General features: G+C 45.1%; 1 protein-coding gene across 4 annotated transcripts in view; it reads right to left on the bottom strand.

Moving 5' to 3' along the window:
• EPS8L2 (EPS8 like 2) overlaps positions 1-25401 on the bottom strand; it is a 238566-nt gene that overhangs the window by 5398 nt on the left and 207767 nt on the right. For 2 of the 4 annotated variants that reach the window (XM_040328628.1, XM_040328630.1), the window contains 8 exons: positions 23136-23286; positions 20514-20549; positions 14251-14286; positions 11457-11566; positions 3962-4070; positions 3705-3830; positions 2435-2567; positions 1247-1424 (listed from right to left, as the gene is read on the bottom strand). In XM_040328628.1, the coding sequence (XP_040184562.1) occupies positions 1247-1424; positions 2435-2567; positions 3705-3830; positions 3962-4070; positions 11457-11566; positions 14251-14286; positions 20514-20549; positions 23136-23286 (879 nt within the window). The remainder of the gene's footprint in view (positions 1-1246; positions 1425-2434; positions 2568-3704; positions 3831-3961; positions 4071-11456; positions 11567-14250; positions 14287-20513; positions 20550-23135; positions 23287-25401) is intronic. The other 2 variants (XM_040328631.1, XM_040328632.1) reach the window with 2 other exon arrangements.

Raw genomic sequence — 25401 nt, 5'->3', positions numbered from 1 at the left:
TATGCCCAGGAGGTGGGAAAGTCTGCCTAATCATGTGACCACTGTTATTGGCTATCACAGTGGTCACATGATTGGGAACTGGTCCCTGATCATTAGTACAGACCGAGAGGTGTCTTTGACAGATCACGTACTTAGCTGGGAACACACAACATTTATATATAAGTATAATAAAGAGGGTATGGGTTATTACCCAGAGTCAGTTTACTTTTGCTATTACTTTTGGATACTATTATCTAGTAGTATCATAAACAGGGAAGGTAAATTAAATATCTCCATTAGGGGCAGGATCAGCGTGACATAGGCAATTTGTATCATGATTGGACACAAAATAAATTGATTGTTGAAGTAGGCCCTCAAATAAAATAGCTTTGATAAATCTAAGATAGATTGTGCATAGATTGTACAATCAGAGTGTAATGTGTGTGAGCAGTGGGGTGGATTCAGGTAGGGGCGCGCACTACTACGGAGGCGCAGCGTACCGTTTTTACGCTACGCCTCCGTAAATTACCTGCGATACGCTTCATTCACGAAGCAGTAGCTCCGTAATTTGCGTGTGCGCTCCGGAAAACTGCCCGGCGTAAGCACGCAGAATTTAAATGATCCCGTAGGGGGCGTGGATCATTTAAATTAGGCGCGTTCCCGCGCCGAATGTAGTGCGCATGCTCCGTCGGGAAACTTTCCCGACGTGCATTGCAGTAAATGGCGTCGCAAGGACGTCATTTGCTTCAACGTGAACGTAAATGGCGTCCAGCGCCATTCACGATTCACTTACGCAAACGACGTAATTTTTAAAAATCGTGACGCGGGAACGACGAGTATACTTAGCATTGGCTGCCCCTGCTAATAGCATGGGCAGCCTTACGCAGAAACCGCCGAACGCAAACAACGTAAAATGCGAACGCAGGGCGCGCGTACGGTTGTGAATCGGCGTGAGTATGCAATTTGCATACTCTACGCTGAACACTACGGGAACGCCACCTAGCGGCCATCGTAAGAATGCAGCCTACGATACGACGGCATAAGAGCCTTATGCCAGTCATATCTTAGGCTGCAGTCGGCGTATCGACCTTTCTGAATCAGGAGCAGTTGATACGCCGGCGCAACTAAGCAATTGCGCTGCGTATCTATGGATACGCAGACGCAATTGCTTACTGAATCTACCCCAGTGTTATTAGTCCACTGGTAAGATCTTGTCATGGATACATGTAAGTTGTAATCACACATACAAAACCTGATTATTACTTACGGTTTGCTAAAACCCTTAGCTTCCAGCCAGGTTTTCACTTCCTCTGGGTCAGACTGGAAAGTTAATGGAACATGTACTTGCTGAGCTTTTTGTGTTACAAAATTCCGTTTAGGTGGTTGATTACTTGTGATTTTCTTTAAGAGTTCGTCATTCACTTCATCCATGTGGTGAATTAACTCTGAAGAAATAAAATGAACATGTTGAGAACTATACAACAAGCCAATGGAGAGAAGCACTGTCACAGAATATATGATAGGCTGAAATTACAGAACCATAATAAGAACTATTATGCCGCGTACACACGATCATTTTTCGGCATGAAAAAAAAACAATTTTTTTTGGCATTTAGAAAAAACAAAGTTTTTCCAACTTCATCATTAAAACGACGTTGCCCACACACCATTGTTTTTTAAAAATGCTCTAGCAAAGCGCGGTGACGTACAACACGTACGACGGCACTATAAAGGGGAAGTTCCATGCGGATGACCCCACCCTTGGGGCTGCTTTAGCTGATTCAGTGTTAGTAAAAGACGATTTGCGCTTTTCTGTCTGTTACAGCGTGATGAATGTACTTACTCCAATATTAACGGTAGTTTTACCAGAACGAGCGCTCCCGTCTCATAACTTGCTTCTGAGCATGTGCAGGTTTTTAACGTCGTTTGAGAGTATGAGACGGGAGCGCACCTTCAGTAGAAGTAGCGTTTGTAATGGAGATAACACATTTGTCACGCTGTAACAGACTGAAAAGTGCAAATCGTCTCCTACCAAATTTTTACTTAACACGCAGTAACATAAGATTAGCAAAAGCAGCCCCAAGGGTTGTGCCAGTGGAATCGAACTTCCCCTGCTGTCGTACGTGTTGTACGTCACCGCGTTTGAGAACGACGAGATTTGGTCTTGATAGTGTGTACGCAAAGAAAGCTTGTCAAGTTTCTCGACAAGCCTAACAAGGAACTTGTCGAGGAAAACGATGTTTCATTTACGACCAGTTCCTCGGTCGTGTGTACGAGGCCTCAGTCGCATTTTTTATGATTGAAAGGGGTCAAAGGAGTCTTCTGGTGGGTTTTAAGTATATAGCTCACTGGTTAGATCAGGTTGTGGAATGAAAAGCAGGTAGGAAAGCCATTGCAAACACAGGGTGTAAATGTTAGGCCAGGTGTAGCTCTGTAGAACCAAAGCCTAACTTACTTTCTTTGGTGTTCTGACTAGTTGACCATCCAGTCATCTCACTTCCCCATTTATCTCCAGCATAACTACTTGGAAGCTTGAATACAGGGCTAACGGGACTTCTTGGATTTCCTTCTCGGTATTTGCTTCCACTCTAGAAAAACATAAGCACATATGTATATTTACCAACAAAGACATGCATATTACACAATAGGGTTGATTTACTAAAACTGGAGAGTGCAAAATCGGGTGCAGCTGTGTATGGTAGCCAATCAGACAATGATCACAAAATTGAATGTCCTTATTCTCTAGGTATACAATTTTAAACTTTTTAAAACACATCATCCAGCAGATTTAAAAAGAAGATATCTGAAAATTGGCTAAACCCTTTTAACTTGTTTTCTTTAGAACAGCAGCTAGTCAGCTACTTAGATCAAGCCACTCGCACATGAGGGGCCAGATCCACGTAGCTCGGCGTAATTTTAAGCAGGCGTAGCGTATCGTAGTTACGCTACGCCGCCGCTACTTTGAGAGGCAAGTGCTGTATTCACAAAGCACTTGTGTCTAAAGTTACGGCGGCGTAGCGTAAATGTGTCGGCGTAAGGGTGCGGAATTCAAATGACAAAGATGTGGGCGTGTTTTATGTTAATTCAACTTGACCCCACGTAAATGACGTTTTTTTTGAACGGCGCATGCGCCGTCCGCGGGGGTATCCCAGTGCGCATGTTTGAAATCACGTCGCAAATAGTCAATGTTTTCGACGTGAACGTAATTTACGCAAAGCCCTATTCGCGAACGTTTTACGCAAACGACGGAAAATTCGACGCTGTCCCGACGTCCATACTTAACATTGCGTACGCCTCATAGACCCAGGGGTAACGTTACGCCGAAAAAAGCCTTACGTAAACGACGTAAAAAAATACGCTGGCCGGACATACGTTCTGAGAATCGGCGTATCTAGCTAATTTGCATACTTTACGCGGAAATCAACGGAAGCCTAGCGGCCAGCGTAAATATGCACCTAAGATCCGACGGCGTACTAAGACGTACGTCAGTCGGATCTAGCCCCCATTCAGTCGTATCATGTTTTGTGGATACAAAACAAAGATATGACGGGGCATCCTAGAAGTTACGCGGCGTATCAATAGATACGCCGACGTAACTTCTTTGTGGATCTGGCCCATCATCTTGTTACAGTTATCTCTCATATATCCTATATGGGTAGGAGGGCATTTGTTATGTTGCCCTTAGGACAACTTCTGCCTTCTTCCTTTAATAAATATATTATTACATTGCCATATGGTCCATCTATCTGGCTTTCTTCTGTTGATACTACATCGAGAATGTTATATGGGACATAGCCTTCCTGTCCGATGGTGTTTCTCAGCTTCCACCACTGTTTGTTATCTTCCAGAATCTGTAAAAAAACATATAAAAAGTCACATCTAACACCTTAAATATACAGCAGCATCAAAGATTTGGCCTGAAGACATTTTATCATCTTTTGAAATTTGAAGAAAATAATAAAATTCATAAAAGCAATCCTACCTCCAGTATTTCATCTTTCATTACTGACAATTCGTTGGCATTTCTGGCAGTGAAGTCATAACGAATTTTGGCGCATTTCTGTGGCTGTGCAGGCAGTGGTGCTTCATAACTGTTTGAAAAGAAAGATGGCAGACGACTATGATTTATAAACTTTCCTAAAGTTGCTGGGAATTATAGTAACCCTAAAAACATATCACAATTAATACATTTTAAAAACATTGTTGGTGTTAAACTTTAGTTGTTTTGTCATGTATATCCTTATAGATCAGCACTATGGCAGTAGTTTAGAAAGGATGAGAGTGGGTTTACATCCACTTTAATGCATTCATTCCCATCCCTAAACACTTACCTGACACCTTTCACTAATCTGACACTGTAACAGCTGCAACACAGCTCCTTTCCCTTCCTGGATTCACAGGAGACACTGAAAACAGCCGGAGCCATGGGCTCCTGTTTAGGGTGACCACATTTCCAAACTGCCATTCAGGGACACCCCCCCCCCCTTCCTAAAAAAAGATAACTTTAATTAAAATTTTTTTTTTACCCCCCCCCCCCATAGTTTTCACTGGTTCATCCTGGGAGTGGGACCTGTAGTTCTTCACTAGTTGGGGGGGGGGGGGGTGTCGCATCTTCAGCTCTGAGGGGTTTTATGGTGGGACCTGTAGTCCTTCACTTTTTTGGGGGTCACATTCCCCCCAAAAGTGAAGGACTATAAGTCCCAGCATGAACTCCTAATATCTAAAGACGTGACCCCCCCCCCCAATTTGAAGGACTACAACACCCAGCATGAAACCCCTGAGATCCAAGGGTGTGATCCCATAGATTTCACAGGTTTATGCTGGGACCTGTAGTTCTTCACTATTTGGGGGGCAGGGGGTCTCACATCTTCAGCTCTGGGGGGGGGGTTCATACTGGGACCTGTAGTCCTTAACTTTGGGGAGGTCACACCCCCCCCCCAAAGTAAAGGACTACCAATCCCAGCATGAACCGATGATATCTAAAGATGTGACCCCCCCCCCTCCAATTTTGAAACTCCCAGCATGAACCCGCGAGATCTAAGGGTGTGACCCATAGATTTCACAGATCTATGCTGGGACCTGTAGTTCTTTACTAGTTTGGGGGGGGGGGGTGTCACATCTTAAAGTGGAGGTTCATCCAAAAAAATAAATTTTTAACATTAGATTGAGGCTAATTAAGGGGAGCAGAAACAGGTATTTTTTTTTAAACCAATGCCGTACTTACCGTTTTAGAGATAGATGTTCTCCCGCCGCTTCCGGGTATGGTCTGCGGGACTGGGCGTTCCTATTTGATTGACAGCCTTCCGACCGTCGCATACAGCGCATCACGAGTTTCCGAAAGTAGCCGAACGTCGGTGCGCAGGCGCCCTAAAGAGCCGCACCGACGTTCTGCTTCTTTCGGCAACTGGTGACGCGCTGTATGCGACCGTCGGAAGGCTGTCAATCAAATAGGAACGCCCAGTCCCGAAGATCATACCCGGAAACGGCGGGAGAAAATCTATCTCTAAAACGGTAAGTACGGCATTGATTTAAAAAAAAATACCCGTTTCTGCTCCCCTTAATTAGCTTAAATCTAATGTTACATTTTTTTTTTCGGGTAAACTCCCGCTTTAAGCTCTGAGGGGTTCATGCTGGGACCTGTGTCAGTTTCATTCCGGGACACTGTATTGTCCCAGAGTGAAGGTGCCCGGGACAGACCTGCAGAATGCGGGACTGTCCCGGGCAATCCGGGACACGTGGTCACCCTACTTCTGTTGCTGTCAGCTAAACTCCTGTAAGGAGGGAGCGGAAGTTTGACTTACCAGTGCTGTGTTTGTCTATGTGCCCCCATGGCACACAGCGCACTCAAGGGAGGAAAAGAGGGCAGATAGTAATATCATTGCACAGAGCATGCAAGTAAAACATATTTTTTTTTATATTTTTTGCAGAGCGTTTATTATCACTTTAAAAGAAAAACCTTGTCAGTTTCTCTCTTTTTTTGGCTCTTCACTTCATGTCCCAGAGTGAACGTGAGAGTAAATCTTTCCAAAGTCACGGGAATTTGCCTTATAGATAGTTGTCGCCAGAACAGGTTTTGGAAGATTTACATCACCTACTTTGGTGACAAATCTATAATATTGAATTTTCATACACTGTCTGTGATGTGACAATGCTCATTGAGGCAAATAGAGAGGGTAAAATGTACCCAGCAGAGGTAGACAGCAATACAGGGGTCCTAATATATCTCAACTCTATCCAAAACTAATAATAAATGAGCTATACATACACTTTTATTATCTAATGGAAAATTGGTAAGCTGCCAAGAATCCCATTAAAGCTGTACATGCAGTTAGTACTTCCTTCAAAACAGCATACGTTGCAATTTCTGTGAGTAAGCAGTTTGTAAAAATTCAATGGATAAAGACATACATTCTCTATAGTGGACACAGCTGTCATCACTCATTGACATCTGGCTAAGTACTGGACACATTATTCTCCATATTTGATGCATAAAGTAAAACTCTGAATATCCAGGAGTAATAAAAAAACACATGTGCCTGTGTTGAATGCCTTTTTGTAAACTTTATCTGAGAACCCTACATAAATTAGTGCTCTAAAATACCCTTCTGTAGACGAAAACACTTACATATAAGGTTTAGCATATAAGATACAATGCCTTCAGGGTCATGACAATACAAGCTTTCAGTATTGGTACAGCGAGGGAAAAAAAGTATTTGATCCCCTGCTGATTTTGTACATTTGCCCACTAACAAAGAAATGACCAGTCTATAATTTTAATGTTTATTTTAAAGCGGGAGTTCACCCGAATTTTTTTTTTTAACATTAGATTGATGATCATTTTGTCTAGGGGAATCGGGTGTTTTTTTTTAAATCGTAGCAGTACTTACCGTTTTAGAGATAGATCTTCCCCGCCGCTTCCGGGTATGGTCTTCGGGACTGGGCGTTCCTATTTGATTGACAGGCTTCCGACGGTCGCATACATCGCGTCACGAATAGCCGAAAGAAGCCGAACGTCGGTGTGGCTCTATACGGCGCCTGCGCACCGACGTTCGGCTACTTTCGGAAAATCTTGACGCGATGTATGCGACCGTCGGAAGCCTGTCAATCAAATAGGAACGCCCAGTCCCGCAGCCCATACCCGGAAGCGGCGGAGAAGATCTCTCTCTAAAACGGTGAGTACAGCTTTGATTTAAAAAAAAACACCCCATTCCCCTTGACAAAACGAGCATCAATCTAAGGTTAAAAATGGGAGTGCTCCTAATCTCAGCTTGTTACTTGTATAAAAGACACCTGTCCACAGAAGCAATCCATCAATAAGATTCAAATCTCTACAACGTTCCTTGGATAAGACTGACAGGCGTCTCAGCCAATCAGCTTCACCGGTTCTGGGCAGCGGCAACAATTGGCACAGTGACGACAATGGCACAGTGGCGACAATGGGCACAGTGTCAGTGGCATCAATTGTCAGAGTGGCGACAATGGGCACATTGGCGACATTTGGCACAGTGACAGTGGCATCAATTGGCACAGTGGCGACAATTAAAGGGCACAGTGGCATCAATTGGCACAGTGGCGACAATTGATGGGCACAGTGGCTGCGTTTGATGGTATGGCACAGTGGCTGTGTTTGATGGCATGGCACAGTGGTGACAATTGATGCCACAGTGGCTGCGTTTGATGGCATGGCACAGTGGCGACAATTTATGGGCACAGTGGCTGCGTTTGATGGCATGGCACAGTGGCTGCGTTTGATGGCATGGCACAGTGGTGACAATTGATGGCACAGTGGCTGTGTTTGATGGCATGGCACAGTGGCTGCGTTTGATGGCATGGCACAGTGGTGACAATTGATGGCACAGTGGCTGCATTTGATGGGCCCAGTGCCTGCATTTGATGGGCACAGTGGCTGCATTTGATGGGCACAGTGACTGCATTTGATGGGCACAGTGGCTGCATTTGATGGGCCCAGTGGCTGAATTTGATGGGCACAGTGAGGCTGCAATTGTTTTTTTTTTTTTTTCGTTTGTGCCCCCCCAAAAAAATTTGAGCACCAGCTGCCACTGCATCTGAAGGTCGCTGGGACCATAGTCACCAAGAAAACAATTGGTAACTATGCCGTGAATGACTGAAATCCTGCAGCACTTTCAAGTTTCCCCTGCTCAAGAAAGCACATATACAGGCCAGTCTGTTTGCTAATGAACATATGAATGATTCAGAGGAGAACTGGGTGAAAGTGTTGTGATCAGATGAGACCAAAATTAAGCTTTTTGACATCAACTCAACTCGCTGTGTTTGGAGGAGGAGGAATGCTGCCTATGAACCCAAGAACACCATCCCCACCATCAAACATGGAGGTGTAAATACCCTTTACCTCGGACTCCCAAAGTACCAAATCACTCGTCTGCAAGTCGTTCAAAACTCGGCCGCCAGACTGGTGACTGGGAATCGATCTCACCTTCACTGAGAACCCTTCACTGGTTGCCAGTAAAATATAGAATTGCGTTTAAAGCACTCTGTCTGATACATAAGGGCATCCATGGGAAGGCCCCCCAATATCTATGCGAAAAAATAAAAGCTCATAATCCCAATCGCGTTCTGCGATCCACCAACCAAAATCTGCTCCAGATAACCAAAGCCAAATACAAGTCCAAAGGAGAGCGAAGATTTGCGCTCCAGGGTCCCAGACTATGGAATGCTTTACCAACCAGCATTCGGTTGGAGGAGAATCACTTGACCTTTAGAAGAAAGATCAAAACTCATCTCTTTTGATATCAAAAGAGACAGGAACAACGAGTGCCCAGAAGCGATTTAGTTTGCATGTTCTGCGCTATATAAGTTCTTCACTTACTCACTCACTCACTAAACGTTATGCTTTGGGGGTGTTTTTCTACTAAGGGAACAGGACAACTTCTGCATCAAAGGCACAATGGATGGGGTCATGTACCATCAAATCTTGGGTGAGAACTTCCTTCCTTCAGCTAGGGCATTGAAAATGGGTCCTAGATGGGTATTCCAGCATGACACTTACCCATAGCACATGGCCAAGGCAACAAAGGAGTGACTCAAGAAGAAACACATTAAGGTCCTGGCGTGGCCTAGTCAGTCTCCAGACCTTAAAGTGGATGTAAACCCAAACAAATTTTTTTTTTTTGATGTCACAATGTAGAGAATAAGATTTCCTATCATCTGTGCCCAGTCTTGCCACACATACAATAAAAGAGGATTGCTCAGAGCTGGATTAACTCTGTGTGGCAAGATTGGGCACAGATGATAGGAAATATTATTCTCTACATTGTGACATCAAACAAAACATTTTTTTTTTTGGGTTTACATCCACTTTAATCCAGCTCTGAGCAATCCACTTTTATTGTTCAGTGAAAATTAACAGACTTCCAGATAAAAACCTGTCTAAATAAAAAGTCCTTTCCGTCCCCTTGCTTCAAGTGACAAGGTTTTTACATATCTTGTGCACTAGCTTGGACACATGCACATTCCTGGATGTTTATCATAATATGGGGGTCATCCATGGTTCATTGTGAGAGGTAATGTATGTCATTCGAAGCAAGGAGACTGAAAGGACTTTTTATTTAGACTGGTTTTTATCTGGAAGTCTGTTAATTTTCACTGAACAATAAAAGAGGATTGCTCAGAGCTGGATTAACTCTGTGTGGCAAGACTGGGCACAGATGATAGGAAATCTTATTCTCTACATTGTGACATCAAAAATAATTGTTGGGGGGGTTTACATCCACTTTAATCCTATAGAAGATATGTGGAGGGAGCTGAAGGTTCGAGTTACCAAACGTCAGCCTCGAAACCTTAATGACTTGGAGAGGATCTGCAAAGAGAAGTGGGACAAACCTGATGTGTGCAAACCTGGTGGCCAACTACAACAAACATCTGACCTCTGTGATTGCCAAAAAGGGTTTTGCCACCAAGTACTAAGTCATTTTTTGCAAAGGGGACAAAAACTTATGTCACTCATTAAAATGCAAATCAATTAATAACTTTTTTGAAATGCGTTTTTCTGGATATTTTTGTTGTTCTGTGTCTCACTGACAAAATAAACCTACCATTAAAATTATAGACTGATCATTTATTTGTCAGTGGGCAACCATAAAAAAATCAGCAGGGGATCAAATACGTTTTTCCCTCTATGTAGATTGGTTCTGGTAGTTTTCAGTGCAAAGCACAAAACTGATAAAGTGATGCCCTACCCTAAGGCCGCTTTATGGTAATCTTTCCTTTTAACCCTAACAATATCTCTCACCGTAACCGCAACACTAACCCTCAAACTAATCCTACCTCAGTGACGGCTGGTGAAGTTTTAGGATGGGGGCAGACCCCGCCCTTACTTTTTTACCCCTCCCACTTATCATAAGCCTCACCCCTTATATAATTCACCCACTCTGTTTCCTGTATTCCACTCCTGTATACATCTCAGCATCACAGGACAGAGTATACAGCCCCAGCATCACAGGACAGAGTATATAGCTCAGCCTCACAAATCAGAGTATACAGCTCAGCATTACAGATCAGGGTATACAGCTCAGCCTCACAGATCAGGGTATACAGCTCAGCCTCACAGATCAGGGTATACAGATCAGAGTATACAGCTCAGCCTCAGATCAGGGTATACAGCTCAGCCTCAGATCAGGGTATACAGCTCAGCCTCAGATCAGGGTATACAGCTCAGCCTCAGATCAGGGTATACAGCTCAGCCTCAGATCAGGGTATACAGCTCAGCCTCAGATCAGGGTATACAGCTCAGCCTCAGATCAGGGTATACAGCTCAGCCTCAGATCAGGGTATACAGCTTAGCCTCAGATCAGAGTATACAGCTCAACAGGGGTGACCGGGACTTTGAAGGCATGCACCCCCTTCCCTCAAGGGAGGTCTGGCACTTATCAGGCTGTAGTGTCCTCTCCTCCTGTGTCTCCTGCAGAGTGCAGGCAGCAGCGGCGGCGGAGATTTCCATTCCCTCAGCACGTGTCTCCTCTGAACTTTTCCTCTTCCTAAACACTAGACATCCAATAGGATTGCCTGGCGCTTGGCCAATCAGGAAACAGGTCTGAAGCGACCTGCCTCCTGATTGGTGGGGAGGATCGTTAGTGTGAAAATAGCGAAAATGTATTTGCTATGGTCATACAACAGGGTGGGATTGGGACGCAGTGCTCTGCGTCCCAAGCCCACCATATTTTGAAGCCTATTAGAACCTCTGGCTCTAATCACATGCTTTAAATACACACACACCCTGTATTCTTGTTCTGGTGACCACTGAAAATAAGAGATTTTTTCTCACTTTTACTTTTGGTGATAATGGGAACCAGGACAATTAGAGAGGGTGAATCTCCCTAAGAGACACAAACAACAATAAAAGCCAGACAGGTGTTCTAACCCATCTCCACTCTATTCAAAACAAAAAAGAAAAAGTTTTGCTCACAGTTATGCTTTAGTTTAGGCTCAGCAATACTCACTTGGTAATTTTAGAGCCTGGGTTGTATTCTGGCTTCATTTCAGGCTGAATTGGTGAAGGTTGCTGTCTGAAAGATGGAGTCCTATAAGGATTTGCACTTGGAGGAGAAGCCTGGAAGACACAAATTGGACATTTAAATCACATTCAGTGTGACATTTATGACTTTGTATGGGTTATCAATAGCTACACCTATTGCCAAGTCCACACTGTAATAGGACAGTAGGCCATAGGAACCAATCAACAGTTGCCTTTCATTGTTTTAACTCTGGAGTCTCCAAACTTTTTAACTTTTACTGTTCTTTAGACTTTAGGGGGGGTTGGAGTATGATCATTGGTAGCAGAAATTGCCCCAGCTTCAGTGGGATTAAACAATGCTTCAATGGTGGTTAGTGGGAGCAAGAAAGTTACTTAGCGCCTGTGGTCAGTGGGAGGGGGTTTAGTACCCCAACATTAGTGTCAATGGGAGGAATAGCGCCCCATTATTGATGCCATTGGGAGGAATAATGCCCCATTATGGGTGTCAGTGGGAGAAATAGTGCTTCATCACTGGTGTCAGTGGGAGGAATAGTATTCCATTGTTTATATCAGTGGGAGAAATTACCGCCCGCTGTTTGTATCAGTGGAAGCAATAGTGTTCCATTGTTAGTGACAGTGGAAGAAATTGTGCCCCATTGTTGGTGTCAGAGGAAGGAATCATGCCCCATTGTTGGTGTCTGTGGAATGAATAGTGCCTCGTTACTGGTGTCAATAGGGGGAATAGTGCACCAAGGGCCAGATAAATGCAAGCAAAGGGCAGCAGTTTGGAGATGACTGTTCTAATTGGCTGCTAAGGGTTACTTTTCATTTTGCATTATCATTATCTTTATAGATACATTCCAGTATGTATATAGGTGTATTTTGGATATGTAAAGTGTGTTTGTTTGTTTTCTTAAATACATGCTAATGATCTTAACTTACTAAAACATGCTTCACTTGAGTGCGTAATCCATATGAGAGGACCACTCCCAGTGGCTTGAGAAGTCACAAGTTCATATCAGAAGGCTTTGGTGTAAGTTGTGTTATTTCTATTATAGTGCTCAGCTGTGAAGCATGTACCTGCTTAAACTATATCTAAACCCAAGAACAAAAATGTGTGTGTGTGTGTGTATATACACAGTATATAAGAAGGCCAGTGTGGTGGCCTGCATTTATGGGAGGAGCCTGGGGGGTATTTAAGCAGCCCACATACCTGCATTCCTTGTCGGTTCCGGTGTATGATACCCTCCCACCATTCCCCTTTTCTGGGCACTTCCTTGCACATCCCTCTTCTACAATCATCCATTACTTATCTTGGGTATTCCCCCTTTTTTTGGCATACCGACCAGCTGACCAGGGCACACCTCAGATCTGTGTTACGTTGAGAGTCTTGTGGTGTCTTTATGTGGTTCCATGTCTGTCTCAGTTGGAGGGCTCCAACCATAAATATATATATGTGGGTTTCCTCTGGGTACTCTGGTTTCCTCCCACACTCCAAAAACATGCTGGTAGGTTAATTGGTTCCCGTCTAGCGTGGCCCTAGTATGTGTATGTATGAATGCGAGTTAGGGACCTTAGCTTGTAAGCTCCTTCAGGGTAGGTATGATGTACAATATATATATATATATATATATATATATATATATATATTAGTGCTGTCAGTTAAACGCGCTATTAACGGCGTTAACGCAAACCCACGTTAACGCCGTCAATTTTTTTATCGCGCGATTAACGAGGCAGCGTTCGGGGGTTATACCGAGATGATGCCTGCAGCCGCAGGCATCATCCCGGTACCGTTGTTTAGAGCGGGCGATCGGCTATCCAAACATAACAACCGATGCGGCTAAAAGCCGCTCGGTTGTTATGCCGGAGGAGCGGGAGGGGACACCCCCCCCCCTCCCGCCGCCTTTCGCCGCTCTGACCGGGCCTCCCGTCCCACCGGGAGACCCGATCCTCCATCCGGCGCCTTCTGTGTCCAGGCGGAGACTGACACTAAGCCGTAAGCGGCTTTGATTCAGTCTCCGCATTGAAACCACGGAAGCGACGTCATGACGTCACTTCCGGGTTTCTCGGCTGCCAATGGCGCCGGATTTAAAAAAGTACACAGTATTCAGAATCGCCGTTTTCGGCGATCTGAATACTTTGAAGTGCAAAGGAGGGCTCGGAGGTCTTTTAGACCCCCGATCCCTCCATAAAGAGTACCTGTCACCACCTATTGCTGTCACAAGGGATGTTTACATTCCTTGTGACAGCAATAAAAGTGATAAAAATGTAAAAAAATTTAAAAAACACAATTTAATATTATAAAAAAATAAAAAATAAATAAGAAAACAAAAATTTTTTTTTTTAAAGGGGAACCTCCTTAATGGCGCGATTAATCGTGAGTTAACTATGACATTAATGCGATTAATCGCGATTAAAAATTTTAATCGCTTGACAGCACTAATATATATATATATATATACATATATATATATGTAAACCACTGCATAAACTGACAGTGCTATATAAGTACCTATAATAAATAATTAAATACTTTTGGAAATGCTAGTAAAAACTTGGCTGTGAAGTAAATTTTGGGTGTTGTGTCAGTATATTTCAGCAGCGGCGTTGCTAGCACATAAGCACAAACACACTAACCAGGTACCCCTCTGTCACACCTAATGATAATTTATTAGGCTGAAATAATGAGGCTACACTTTCAACCGCATTTTCACCAGCTAGCACTAGTAGATGAAACATTTGCTGAGATTCGTAGGGACACAGGAGGTGGCACTTACATTTCTAGGTCCATGGTTTTCTACTGGTTTGGGTGGCTGCAACAAAGGTATTAATCGCTGTTAGTAATATTAGTATTATTAGGAAGTTGTAAGGTGATTATACATAAATAGTGAGATACATTGTTTTTAATACAGAGAGCAAAAAGAGGTTATGCCAGTCTTGTCACATCATAGATATAGAGAGGGTGTCATGATCTGTGTCATGACTCTGGTCACCTGCTGGTGGCACTGTTCTCTTCAGTAACAGGGGTGCAGTTCTGGTGGCCTCCAGCAGGTGTCGCTCAATACAGATTTGCACAGGTATTTAAGCCCGCCCTAAACTGGAGTTCAGGGCTTCAGTATTTGCTTGTCAGCCTGTTCCCTGCCTGACCTGTTGCCCATCTGTTCCTGCTTCGCTCCCTGCCTCTGGATCCTGTCGCTTATTGACCCCGGCTTGTATTTTGGACTTCGCTGCTCTCTCCTATCCTTGACCCCTGGCTTGGACCTCGGACTTGCTTATGCCTTATCCCTGCATTACCTGCTTAGTCGTTTTTGGTTGCTGTGTCACGCTTGCTTCCATTGATTGTTTTTCACGTGTGCTTTAACTTAATAAACATATATATATTTTTCACTATGTTGGTGCCTGTTTCCATTAGTGCAGCCCATTGACCTGTAACTCAGTACTCGGATGCCTGCGTGGGCATCCCCTGACATAATACTGAAGCCATATAAACAGGTCGGCTGCACTTGGGAAATTGGCTCTGGGCATTTGGTTTTATAAAAATGCATCTGGAAGATATTCTGTATCTGTCACTCTTGGCAACAGATGACAGAGATTTCTGCTATCAGGAATTAAGTGAATACACTAGTGAGCAGTTGTTGGAATGTATCCGTATGGCTCATGTTTTTATTGATCATGGCAGTGTTTTGTTTGATGATGTGCAGCCATTGATTCGGATCTGCACAGAGTTGGCTCAGTCTGATGCTGCTAATGGACGTGACGATTACACACCTCCTTTTAGTGCAGCTCAGGTAGAGTCTTTGGTGTGGCTGTTGGAGGATGATTCAGCCTTCTTTCATGAGCAGTACTCAGCTTGTCCTCAACAGGTGCTTGCAGCATGCATTAATTCTGTGCAGTCTCTGGTCAGACAAGCCAGGTGCAAATCTGATTTTGTACAGCCATTATTACAAGCCTGGTCCAGTTTGTTGTACTCAGCCCCTGCCAGCTTCCAACCATCCATTTCTAGTTACCAACCTGCTGGGATGTCTTTTTCTTTACCCCCAATTCCCACTTTTGCTGAACAATACACCCTGCTAACAACAAAGTACCAGTCCTCTGTTTCCTCCTGCTGCACCTACCCTGCCTTTAACCCTTCTGCTGCTTCTCAACTGCCTCCATTTATTCCACCAAGATCCTCTTCAAGGTCGGAACCTTCTGTTTCACCACCCCTCCGCTCTTCACCCTTACCAACTGTATCCATTACCTCCAACCCTATACCCATATGCAAACCCTCAGTGGTGAAACCAAAGAAGAAGAAGAAAAAGTTTTTTCCAACCCACTCGATCCTGCCACTAACCCAATCTGCATCCACTTCAGCCAACCTGCTTCTGCCTGTTCCAGTGCCATCTGTTCAGCCTGTTGTGCCAGTTGCCCAGCCTGTTGTGCCAGTTGCCCAGTTTGTTTTGCCAGTCGCCCAGCCTGACGTGCCAGTTGCCAAGTTTGTTGTGCCAGTTGCCCAGCCTGACGTGCCAGTTGCCCAGCCTGACGTGCCAGTTGCCCAGCCTGACGTGCCAGTTGCCCAGCCTGACGTGCCAGTTGCCCAGCCTGACGTGCCAGTTGCCCAGCCTGACGTGCCAGTTGCCAAGTTTGTTTTGCCAGTTGCCCAGCCTGACGTGCCAGTTGCCCAGCCTGACGTGCCAGTTGCCCAGCCTGACGTGCCAGTTGCCCAGCCTGACGTGCCAGTTGCCCAGCCTGACGTGCCAGTTGCCCAGCCTGACGTGCCAGTTGCCAAGTTTGTTGTGCCAGTTGCCCAGCCTGACGTGCCAGTTGCCCAGCCTGACGTGCCAGTTGCCCAGCCTGACGTGCCAGTTGCCCAGCCTGTTGTGCCAGTTGCCCAGCCTGTTGTGCCAGTTGCCCAGCCTGTTGTGCCAGTTGCCCAGCCTGTTGTGCCAGTTGCCCAGCCTGTTGTGCCAGTTGCCCAGCCTGTTGTGCCAGTTGCCCAGCCTGACGTGCCAGTTGCCAAGTTTGTTGTGCCAGTTGCCCAGCCTGACGTGCCAGTTGTCCAGCCTGACGTGCCAGTTGTCCAGCCTGACGTGCCAGTTGCCCAGCCTGACGTGTTCCAGTCTGCTGCCCAGCCGGAGGTGTTCCAGTCTGCTGCCCAGCCGGAGGTGTTCCTGTCTGCTGCCCAGCCGGAGGTGTTCCTGTCTGCTGCCCAGCCGGAGGTGTTCCTGTCTGCTGCCCAGCCGGAGGTGTTCCTGTCTGCTGCCCAGACGGAGGGGTTCCTGTCTACTGCCCAGCCTGATTTGCCACCGTCTGCTGATCTGCCACCATCTGCGGCCCAGTCTGGCGGCCTGGTTCCTGTTGTCCGCCCCGACGTCCTGGGTACGGGCTCCCAGCCTGACGTGCCTGACTTTCAGTTCGATGTGTCACTTTCCCAGCCTAATGACCCTAAATTCGCTGCCTGGCCTGTTTCCACCTCTAGATACCAACTTCCAGACCCTGGTGGTGGTAGGATGCAGGTTCCGTTTCCGGACTCGGGGGGCTGGTCTCCCAATGGGTTAAAGGGCTGGGACCGAAGGACTATTTGGGACTCTTCTGCATCCACATGCACTACCAGGGCAAGGGCAGAATGGGGTGTCCAGAGGCCACCCCTTGGGGGGGGGAACTGTCATGATCTGTGTCATGACTCTGGTCACCTGCTGGTGGCACTGTTCTCTTCAGTAACAGGGGTGCAGTTCTGGTGGCCTCCAGCAGGTGTCGCTCAATACAGATTTGCACAGGTATTTAAGCCCGCCCTAAACTGGAGTTCAGGGCTTCAGTATTTGCTTGTCAGCCTGTTCCCTGCCTGACCTGTTGCCCATCTGTTCCTGCTTCGCTCCCTGCCTCTGGATCCTGTCGCTTATTGACCCCGGCTTGTATTTTGGACTTCGCTGCTCTCTCCTATCCTTGACCCCTGGCTTGGACCTCGGACTTGCTTATGCCTTATCCCTGCATTACCTGCTTAGTGGTTTTTGGTTGCTGTGTCACGCTTGCTTCCATTGATTGTTTTTCACGTGTGCTTTAACTTAATAAACATATATATATTTTTCACTATGTTGGTGCCTGTTTCCATTAGTGCAGCCCATTGACCTGTACTCAGTACTCGGATGCCTGCGTGGGCATCCCCTGACAGAGGGTGTGGTTAGTTAGGATGGATTAGGCCTTTCTTGTAGGAGAAACGCGTCAGTACCCACTTCCCGACCGCCTCATGTAGATATACGTCGGCAGAATGGCACGGACAGGCACATCAACGTACCTGTATATGCCTGCCTAGACGTGGGTCGGGGGTCCGATCGGGACCCCCTCCGCTACATGCGGCGGTCGGATCCCCTCGGGGAGCGATCCGGAACGACGGCGCGGCTATTCGTTTATAGCCGCTTCGTCGTGATTGCTCCCCGGAGCTGAAGAACGGGGAGAGCCGTATGTAAACACGGGCTTCCCCGTGCTTCACTGTGGCGGCGTATCGATCGAGTGATCCCTTATATAAGGGAGACTCGATCGATGACGTCAGTCCTACAGCCACACCCCCCTACAGTTGTAAACACACACTAAGTGAACACTAACTCCTACAGCGCCCCCTGTGGTTAACTCCCAAACTGCAACTGTCATTTTCACAATAAACAATGCAATTTAAATGCATTTTTTGCTGTGAAAATGACAGTGGTCCCAAAAATGTGTCAAAATTGTCCGAAGTGTCCGCCATAATGTCGCAGTCACGAAAAAAATCACTGATCGCCGACATTATTAGTAAAAAAAAATAATTAATAAAAATGCAATAAAACTATCCCCTATTTTGTAAACGCTATAAATTTTGCGCAAACCAATCGATAAACGCTTATTGAGATTTTTTTTACAAAAAATAGGTAAACGAATACGTATTGAATTTTTTTCAAAATTGTCGCTCTATTTTTGTTTATAGCGCAAAAAATAAAAACCGCAGAGGTGATCAAATACCACCAAAAGAAAGCTCTATTTGTGGGAACAAAAGGACGCCAATTTTGTTTGGGAGCCACATCACATGACCGCACAATTGTCTGTTAAAGCGACGCAGTGCCGAATTGTAAAAACCCCTTGGGTCATTTAGCTGCATATTGGTCCAGTCCTTAAGTGGGTACAGGTAACAAAAGTCTTATCTTGGCAGCATTTTAATTACAGCAAATTTACTAGCATGTAAAAACCACAATGTCAAAGAAATGAATAGGTCAATTTAAGCTCAAGATCAGTAAAAGGGTAACATCAATGAGAAGAGTGAAGCCCTGTACACAGGCCCGGGTTTACTCCCTTTGCCGCCCCAAGGCCGGGTCCTTCAATGCCGCCCTGCCTGCGCAGTACATGGGGGACATTATCCACGGGGGACTTTTTCGGCAGGACACTGAGAAGCAGGGGGGGGTGCTGCTGCCGAAAATGACATTGAGAGGCGGGGGTTGCTGCTGCCGAAAATGACATTGAGAGGCGGGGGGGGGGGGGATGTTGCTGCTGAAAATGACATTGAGAGGCGGGGGGGGGGGGGGAAGTTGCTGCCGAAAATGACATTGAGAGGCGGGGGGATGTTGCTGCCAAAAATGGCATTGATCATTGGGGGGTGCTGCTGCCGAAAATGACATTGAGAACCATCTCACCTCCTCTTCCCTCTGTTTTCTCTCCTCTCACCATCCGGGACATGACAGGGGGGGACTCCCAAATTAAAAGTGTCCTCTCCTCTCAGCTGCAGTGCCGCCCCTGCACCCACTGCCGCCCCGAGGCCTGGCCTTGTTGGCCTTGTCTGGAATCCGGCCCTGCCTGTACACACAGGCAAGAATCTCGCACCGGGTGACACCCGCTAGAGGGGGGACACCATCCCGACTCTTCTGAGGGTTAGGAGGGCCCTGGCATTTTTTTAGCAGCTGTCATGGCCGGAACATCACCAGCGCCGCAGCCGCGCTTCCCTGGTCTGTGTGTCCTTCCTTCCTCATACTTTCCTGCTGCGTGCTGAGCCTGTCACATGTGTGTCAGGAACTCTGCCCAGGCGGCGCGGCTGCACACTGTTCTCTCCTCTCCAGCTGCCGCCCGGAAAATGTGTATAAATGTTCTACTGTTTGCCTAGCCGCCTGCCCTGACCTGGACCCAAGCTGGTGCTGTAACGGGCGGGAGCCAGGAGGGTGTAAGCATGTGTTAAGGGGGTGACAGCCGCCGACCCGAGCCTGAGGTGAGAGGAGGGGGGATTGCCATGGTGTCGGTACGCCACTCAGTTACACCTGAGAGCTAGTGTGGGACTGGCAGAAGTGTATATGTCTAACCTGTGCTTGTCTGATAACTGAAGGGGGGGGGGGGGTTGGGAGCTGGACACAGCTATATATATATATATAGGGCGGGGGGGGGGTCTGCATGGGGGGGTCTATGCTTTTTGAGAGGGTGCCTGCACTAAGGGGGGTCTATGCTAATGGAGAGGGGGGTCTGCACTGAGGGGTATCTAAGCTTATGGAGAGGGGGGCCTGCACTGAGGGGGTCTATGCTGATGGGGGGGTCTGCACTGAGGGGGAGGTCTATGCTGATGGGGGGTCTGCACTGAGGGGGTCTATGCTGACGGAAGGGGGGTCTGCACTAAGGGGAGGTCTATACTGATGGAGGGGGGTATGTACTTAATGGGGGGGTTTATATTGAGGAAAAGGAGTACTTAGTTGGGGGGGTCTATACTGAGGGAGGGTGGTCCGTACTGAAGGGGGACTATAGTTGGTGGAGGGGGGGGGTGACACCAATTTTTTTCGCACCGGGTGACACCAACCCTAGTGACGCCACTGAATTTCAGTCTGGTAGGTTGGCAACACTGGCAGCGCAATGTCAGTACAATGTCATTAGCTAGTGTTAAAACATAACACAAACATGCACATAAGCACAAACACACTAACCAGGTACCCCTCTGTCACACCTATTGATAATTTATAAGGCTGAAATAATGAGGCTACACTTTCAACCGCATTTTCACCAGCTAGCACTAGTAGATGAAACATTTGCTGAGATTCGTAGGGACACAGGAGGTGGCACTTACATTTCTAGGTCCATGGTTTTCTACTGGTTTGGGTGGCTGCAACAAAGGTATTAATTGCTGTTAGTAATATTAGTATTATTAGGAAGTTGTAAGGTGATTATACATAAATAGTGAGATACATTTTTTTTTAATACAGAGAGCAAAAAGAGGTTATGCCAGTCTTGTCACATCATAGATATAGAGAGGGTGTGGTTAGTTAGGATGGATTAGGCCCTTCTTGTAGGAGGAACGCGTTAGTACAGGTAACAGAAGGCTTATCTTGGCAACATTTTATTTACAGGAAATGTACTAGCATGTAAAAGCCACAATGCCAAAGAAATGAATAGGTCAATTTAAGCTCAAAATCAGTAAAAGGGTAACATCAATGAGAAGAGTGACGCTAAAACAGACTATAAAACATAACAGGCTCAATTCACCAAGATTAATTAATTATTCAAATTATTTATGAACTTATCTCTTAAAAATATTCACTTTAGAAACAGATGTTGGTTTTGCCTGCTGAAAGCCTTATTGTGTCATAAATAGAAACTTTTTTAAGTATTTTTTGATGACAACTAAAAAAAGCAACTTTTTCTGCTCTACCTGTATCATGACTGCTGTAATTTATAGCATATCATGCCTGTGGTATAATATTAAAATGTCACCTTTGTTTGTAGCCTACATATAATCAAGCTATATGTAGAGCAGTCAAACACACAACAAAGACAAGCTCAGTCTGAGTAAAATTTAATTAGAAATGAGAAAATTTATAATTTAAAGCAGGATTTATTGCGCTAAAATTAGAAACTCACAAAAAGGCAAGTGGTAAAATGCTCATCAAACATCCCCCACTATCAGGGCATCAAGTCTTCAGCTATCCGCTGTATGAAGGTGGAAGGCACAGGGGGGTTCCTGCATGACGTCCTCAGCTGGATTACCAAAAGCATCCAGGTGCAGCGGGCAGGGCTGCTGTTGGAAATCACGGGGCCCCATACAGCCTACCAGGCAGGGCCCCCCTCAAATATATCAAAACAACATTTTCACTTAAATATACTAAAATCGTTCTTAGCGGATACAAAGATAACAGAGAAGCTGTTTGAATTGGCCCTTTTTTAATTAGTTTTTTACATTTTTGAACAAAAACATTTTATAAATAAAAAAATAAATTAAAAAAATGTGAAAAAAATAATAATTTTTACAGTTTTTACAAATAATTTTTTTACAATTTTTTTCAAGAATTGTATTACATTTTACAAGGGATTAAAACAATACAGGGTTATAATTTGTTATTTTTTATGTGACAGGGAAGCCGTCAGCTGTGTCTTTGTCTCTCCCTGCAGCAGCTGAAAGTCGGCAGGAGGGAGAGAAACCAGTTTCCAGCTGCTGCACAGAGTCACATAGGGCATCCTGTAATTGCCCCTCCATCTGACCGCACTGATTCCCTCTGCTGTTTGGGCCCCCCTGTGAGCCCGGGTCCCCTACAAGAGGACTGGTGGTCCCCCCCTATCAGCAGCCCTGGCAGCGGGGGGGGGGGGAGGCGGACGTGATGTCCCTCATGATGCAGCACGGGTGTCATGACGTGTTTGTGGAGCATGCGTTCTCTTTCTTATGGCCTGAGGAAGGAGCATGCATGCTCCCCAAACACGGATGCCTGATAGCGGCGGATGTTTGATGAGCATTTTACCACTGTCTTCTTGTGAGTTGCTAATTTTACTTTCAATAATTTTCCTTTGAAAATTTGAAGTCAGACAAAGAGAAAATACCGTTAACGTTACAAAAGCCAGGACTCTGGCACAAGCTTTACAAATACAGTAAGTAATAAACATGTCTCCAAAACTAGAACAATTGTTAAAACTGGAGGAAAGCAAAATTAACATTGTGAAGCTGAGTAGCCTCGGGCAATGTCCGTCACGATAGAAGGCAGGACAGAGCGTCTAGAAAAATCGTTACACAAATTACGCCAAGGACTACAGGGAGTGCAATAAAGCATGCTTTTAATCCACTTACTACACTCAACTGGCGCTTGTCTTTGCTGTTCATTTGTCTGTGCTTATATTATAGAATTGCATCCTAGCTCTAAAAACAGGCTACCTGGAGTGTATGTTAACCCATTATTTACTGACTTTTTATGGACTAAATATAGACTTCTTTATGGACCTTCAGACACTTCTGTAGGTTTTTTCTATTTATCACCTGGGCCATATAATTTCTTTGCTCTGAAGCCCTGTACACACGATCGGTTTGTCTGAAGAAAACAGACCGATGGACCGTTTTCATCGGACAAACTGATTGTGTGTGGGCCCCATCGGTTTGTTTTCCATCGGTGAAAAAAATAGAACATGTTTTAAAACTTTCCTATGGATAAAAAAAATGATCGTCTGTGTGGAAGTCCATCGGTCAAAAAGCCACGCATGCTCAGAATCAAGTCAACGCATCCTCGGAAGCATTGGACTTCATTTTTCTCAGCACGTCGTAGTGTTTTACATCACCGCGTTGGACACGGTCGGATTTTTGACCGATGGTGTGTAGGCAAAACTGATGAAAGTCAGCTTCATCGGATATCCGACGAAAAAATTAATCGGATTAGATTCCATCAGATATCCGATCGTGTGTACAGGGCTTTATATGTAAAGTTTTGCTTACCTCTTCTTGGACCTTGAGTTTAAAGGGCTCTGGTGGATGTCCTAAGTCCAGTTCCCAAGGAGCTCCCAGGAAGATGTCTGGAGGAGGTATCCAACCACTGTTAAATTTTGGAATGTACTGAGGAATCAGAGGCTCTCTTGGCCATTCTGCCCTAGAATGAAAAGTGTTCTTCCTTGTTAGTTGTCTAAGAATACACATATCTTACTAATTAATACACCTTTAAGATATTGTATTTATCTATATAGTGTGGAATAGTACACAATATTTTGCACAAAGCCCACTTCATCTGATAAAAGTCATATTCTAAAGTCCTTATTTCACAGTTACACACACACACATTAAAGGAAGTCCCGGAGTAAAAAGAAGAATGCAATAGGCGAAGGGCCGGCATGACAGGGGTTAAAGAGGCTTGGTATGGTTGGGGAAGTTGGGATAATTAAAAGTACACAAGGAGAAAAAGCTTTGCATATTGGACTAGGTCACGGAGGGGTGGAGCTGCAGGGGGGGTTGTTTGGTGGCTAAGTGGGGAGGGCTTCAGTTGGAAGTCAGCAAGAGAGGGAAAACATCCCACCCTGTTCTTGTTGGTGTCTTGGCACTGTATGACACAGGGAGCTATTCAATTAGCCATAATACTAATGCTGCATATACACGATCGGAATTTATGACAACAAAACCATGGATTTTTTTCCGACGTCATTTTGGCTCAAACTTGTGTTGCATACACACGGTCACACAAATGTTGTCGGAAATTCCAAACGTCAAGAACGCTGTGACGTACAACACTGCAAAGAGCTGGAAAAAAGTTCAATGATTCCGAGCATTACAGACGATCGGAATTTCCGACAAGAACTTTTCCTATGGGAAAATCTGAGTACCAGCTCTCAAATTTTTGCTGTCTGAAATTCCGACAGACAATGTCAGATGGGGCCTACACACGGTCGGAATTTCCAACCAAAAGCTTACATTGAACATTTCTTGTCGGAAATTCCAATCGTGTGTACGCGGCATTAGAATATAACTTACATAATCTGTGGTTTGGAGATGGATAGACAACTGGTACTGGTACTATGCAGCTTCCCAAAATTCAAGTGAATTAAATCTACCAGTTAGGAACCATTCAACCACTCAGGAATATTTTTAGTTATGCATTGTTTTTTATGTGCTGAATGTGCCATAACCTGCTTCATGAGCATTTTGATGGACTGTCCTTGCACACCATTCTCTCTGATGTGTATGGTGATTTGATTTACCTGACATGCAGTATTATTTGTGTCTTCTGCTGTACAAATTGAATAAACATTCTTTTGTGAAAAAAAAAAGAATAATCTACCAGTAACTTGGAAAGGGTTACTGTACCTAGGTCTTTGCACAATAGGCACCCTATTCTAAAATGTAAAATGTAAAAAAAAAAAAAAACAACATCCACACATGTAGAACAATGTCAGAGATGATTTATTCTTCCAAAGCAAATACAGATTTGCATACTGGTACTGACTAGTATTCCAATGTTTCTCTTCTCCCTCAGTTTCTATTCCTCACTCAGCTAATGTGAACCCAGTACTTACGGAGAAGGGCAGGAAAGGGACAAACAAGGATGCTGTGCAAGTTCATGATGTACTTATCAACCAATGATGTCATTGGTGGTTAGGATTATGGCAGCTGGAAGGTTGGCATGGTGCACAATGAAAACCTGTGGCTTTGGGTACCTAAAAGGCAGATTTCATCCACCCATTGGCTTGCACACAATCTCTGGGCAATTTTTAGGCATTTTGCCAAGTCACCCCTGAAGAAACCTGAAGGCACTCTGAATGAAAAAGGCTGACCTAGGTGATGCCTAATGCCCCATACACACGATCGGAATTTTCGTTGAGATAAACTCTGATGAATTTTTCTGACGAAATTCCATTCAAGCTGTCTTGCATACACACTGTCACACCAAATTCCGACCATCCAAAACGCGGTGACGTACAACACTACGACGAGCCGAGAAAAATGAAGTTCAATGCTTCCGAGCATCGACTTGATTCTGAGCATGCATGTTTTTTTCTCCGTCAGAGTTCCATAAAGACGAACAGGATTTCCGATAGAAGTTTTTTTCATCGCAAAAAAAGAGAAGATGTTCTAAGGCCTTGTACACACGACCGAGTATCTCGGCGTAAAAGAAACATTGTTTTCCTTGACGAGGTTCTTGTCAAGCTTTCCTTGCATACACACTGTCGAGACAAAATCTTGTTGTTCTCAAATGCAGTGACGTACAACACGGCGC

The sequence above is a fragment of the Rana temporaria genome, chromosome 11, assembly GCF_905171775.1.
Source record: "Rana temporaria chromosome 11, aRanTem1.1, whole genome shotgun sequence".
NCBI lineage: Eukaryota > Metazoa > Chordata > Amphibia > Anura > Ranidae > Rana > Rana temporaria.
This window is presented reverse-complemented; position numbering and strand designations above follow the sequence as displayed.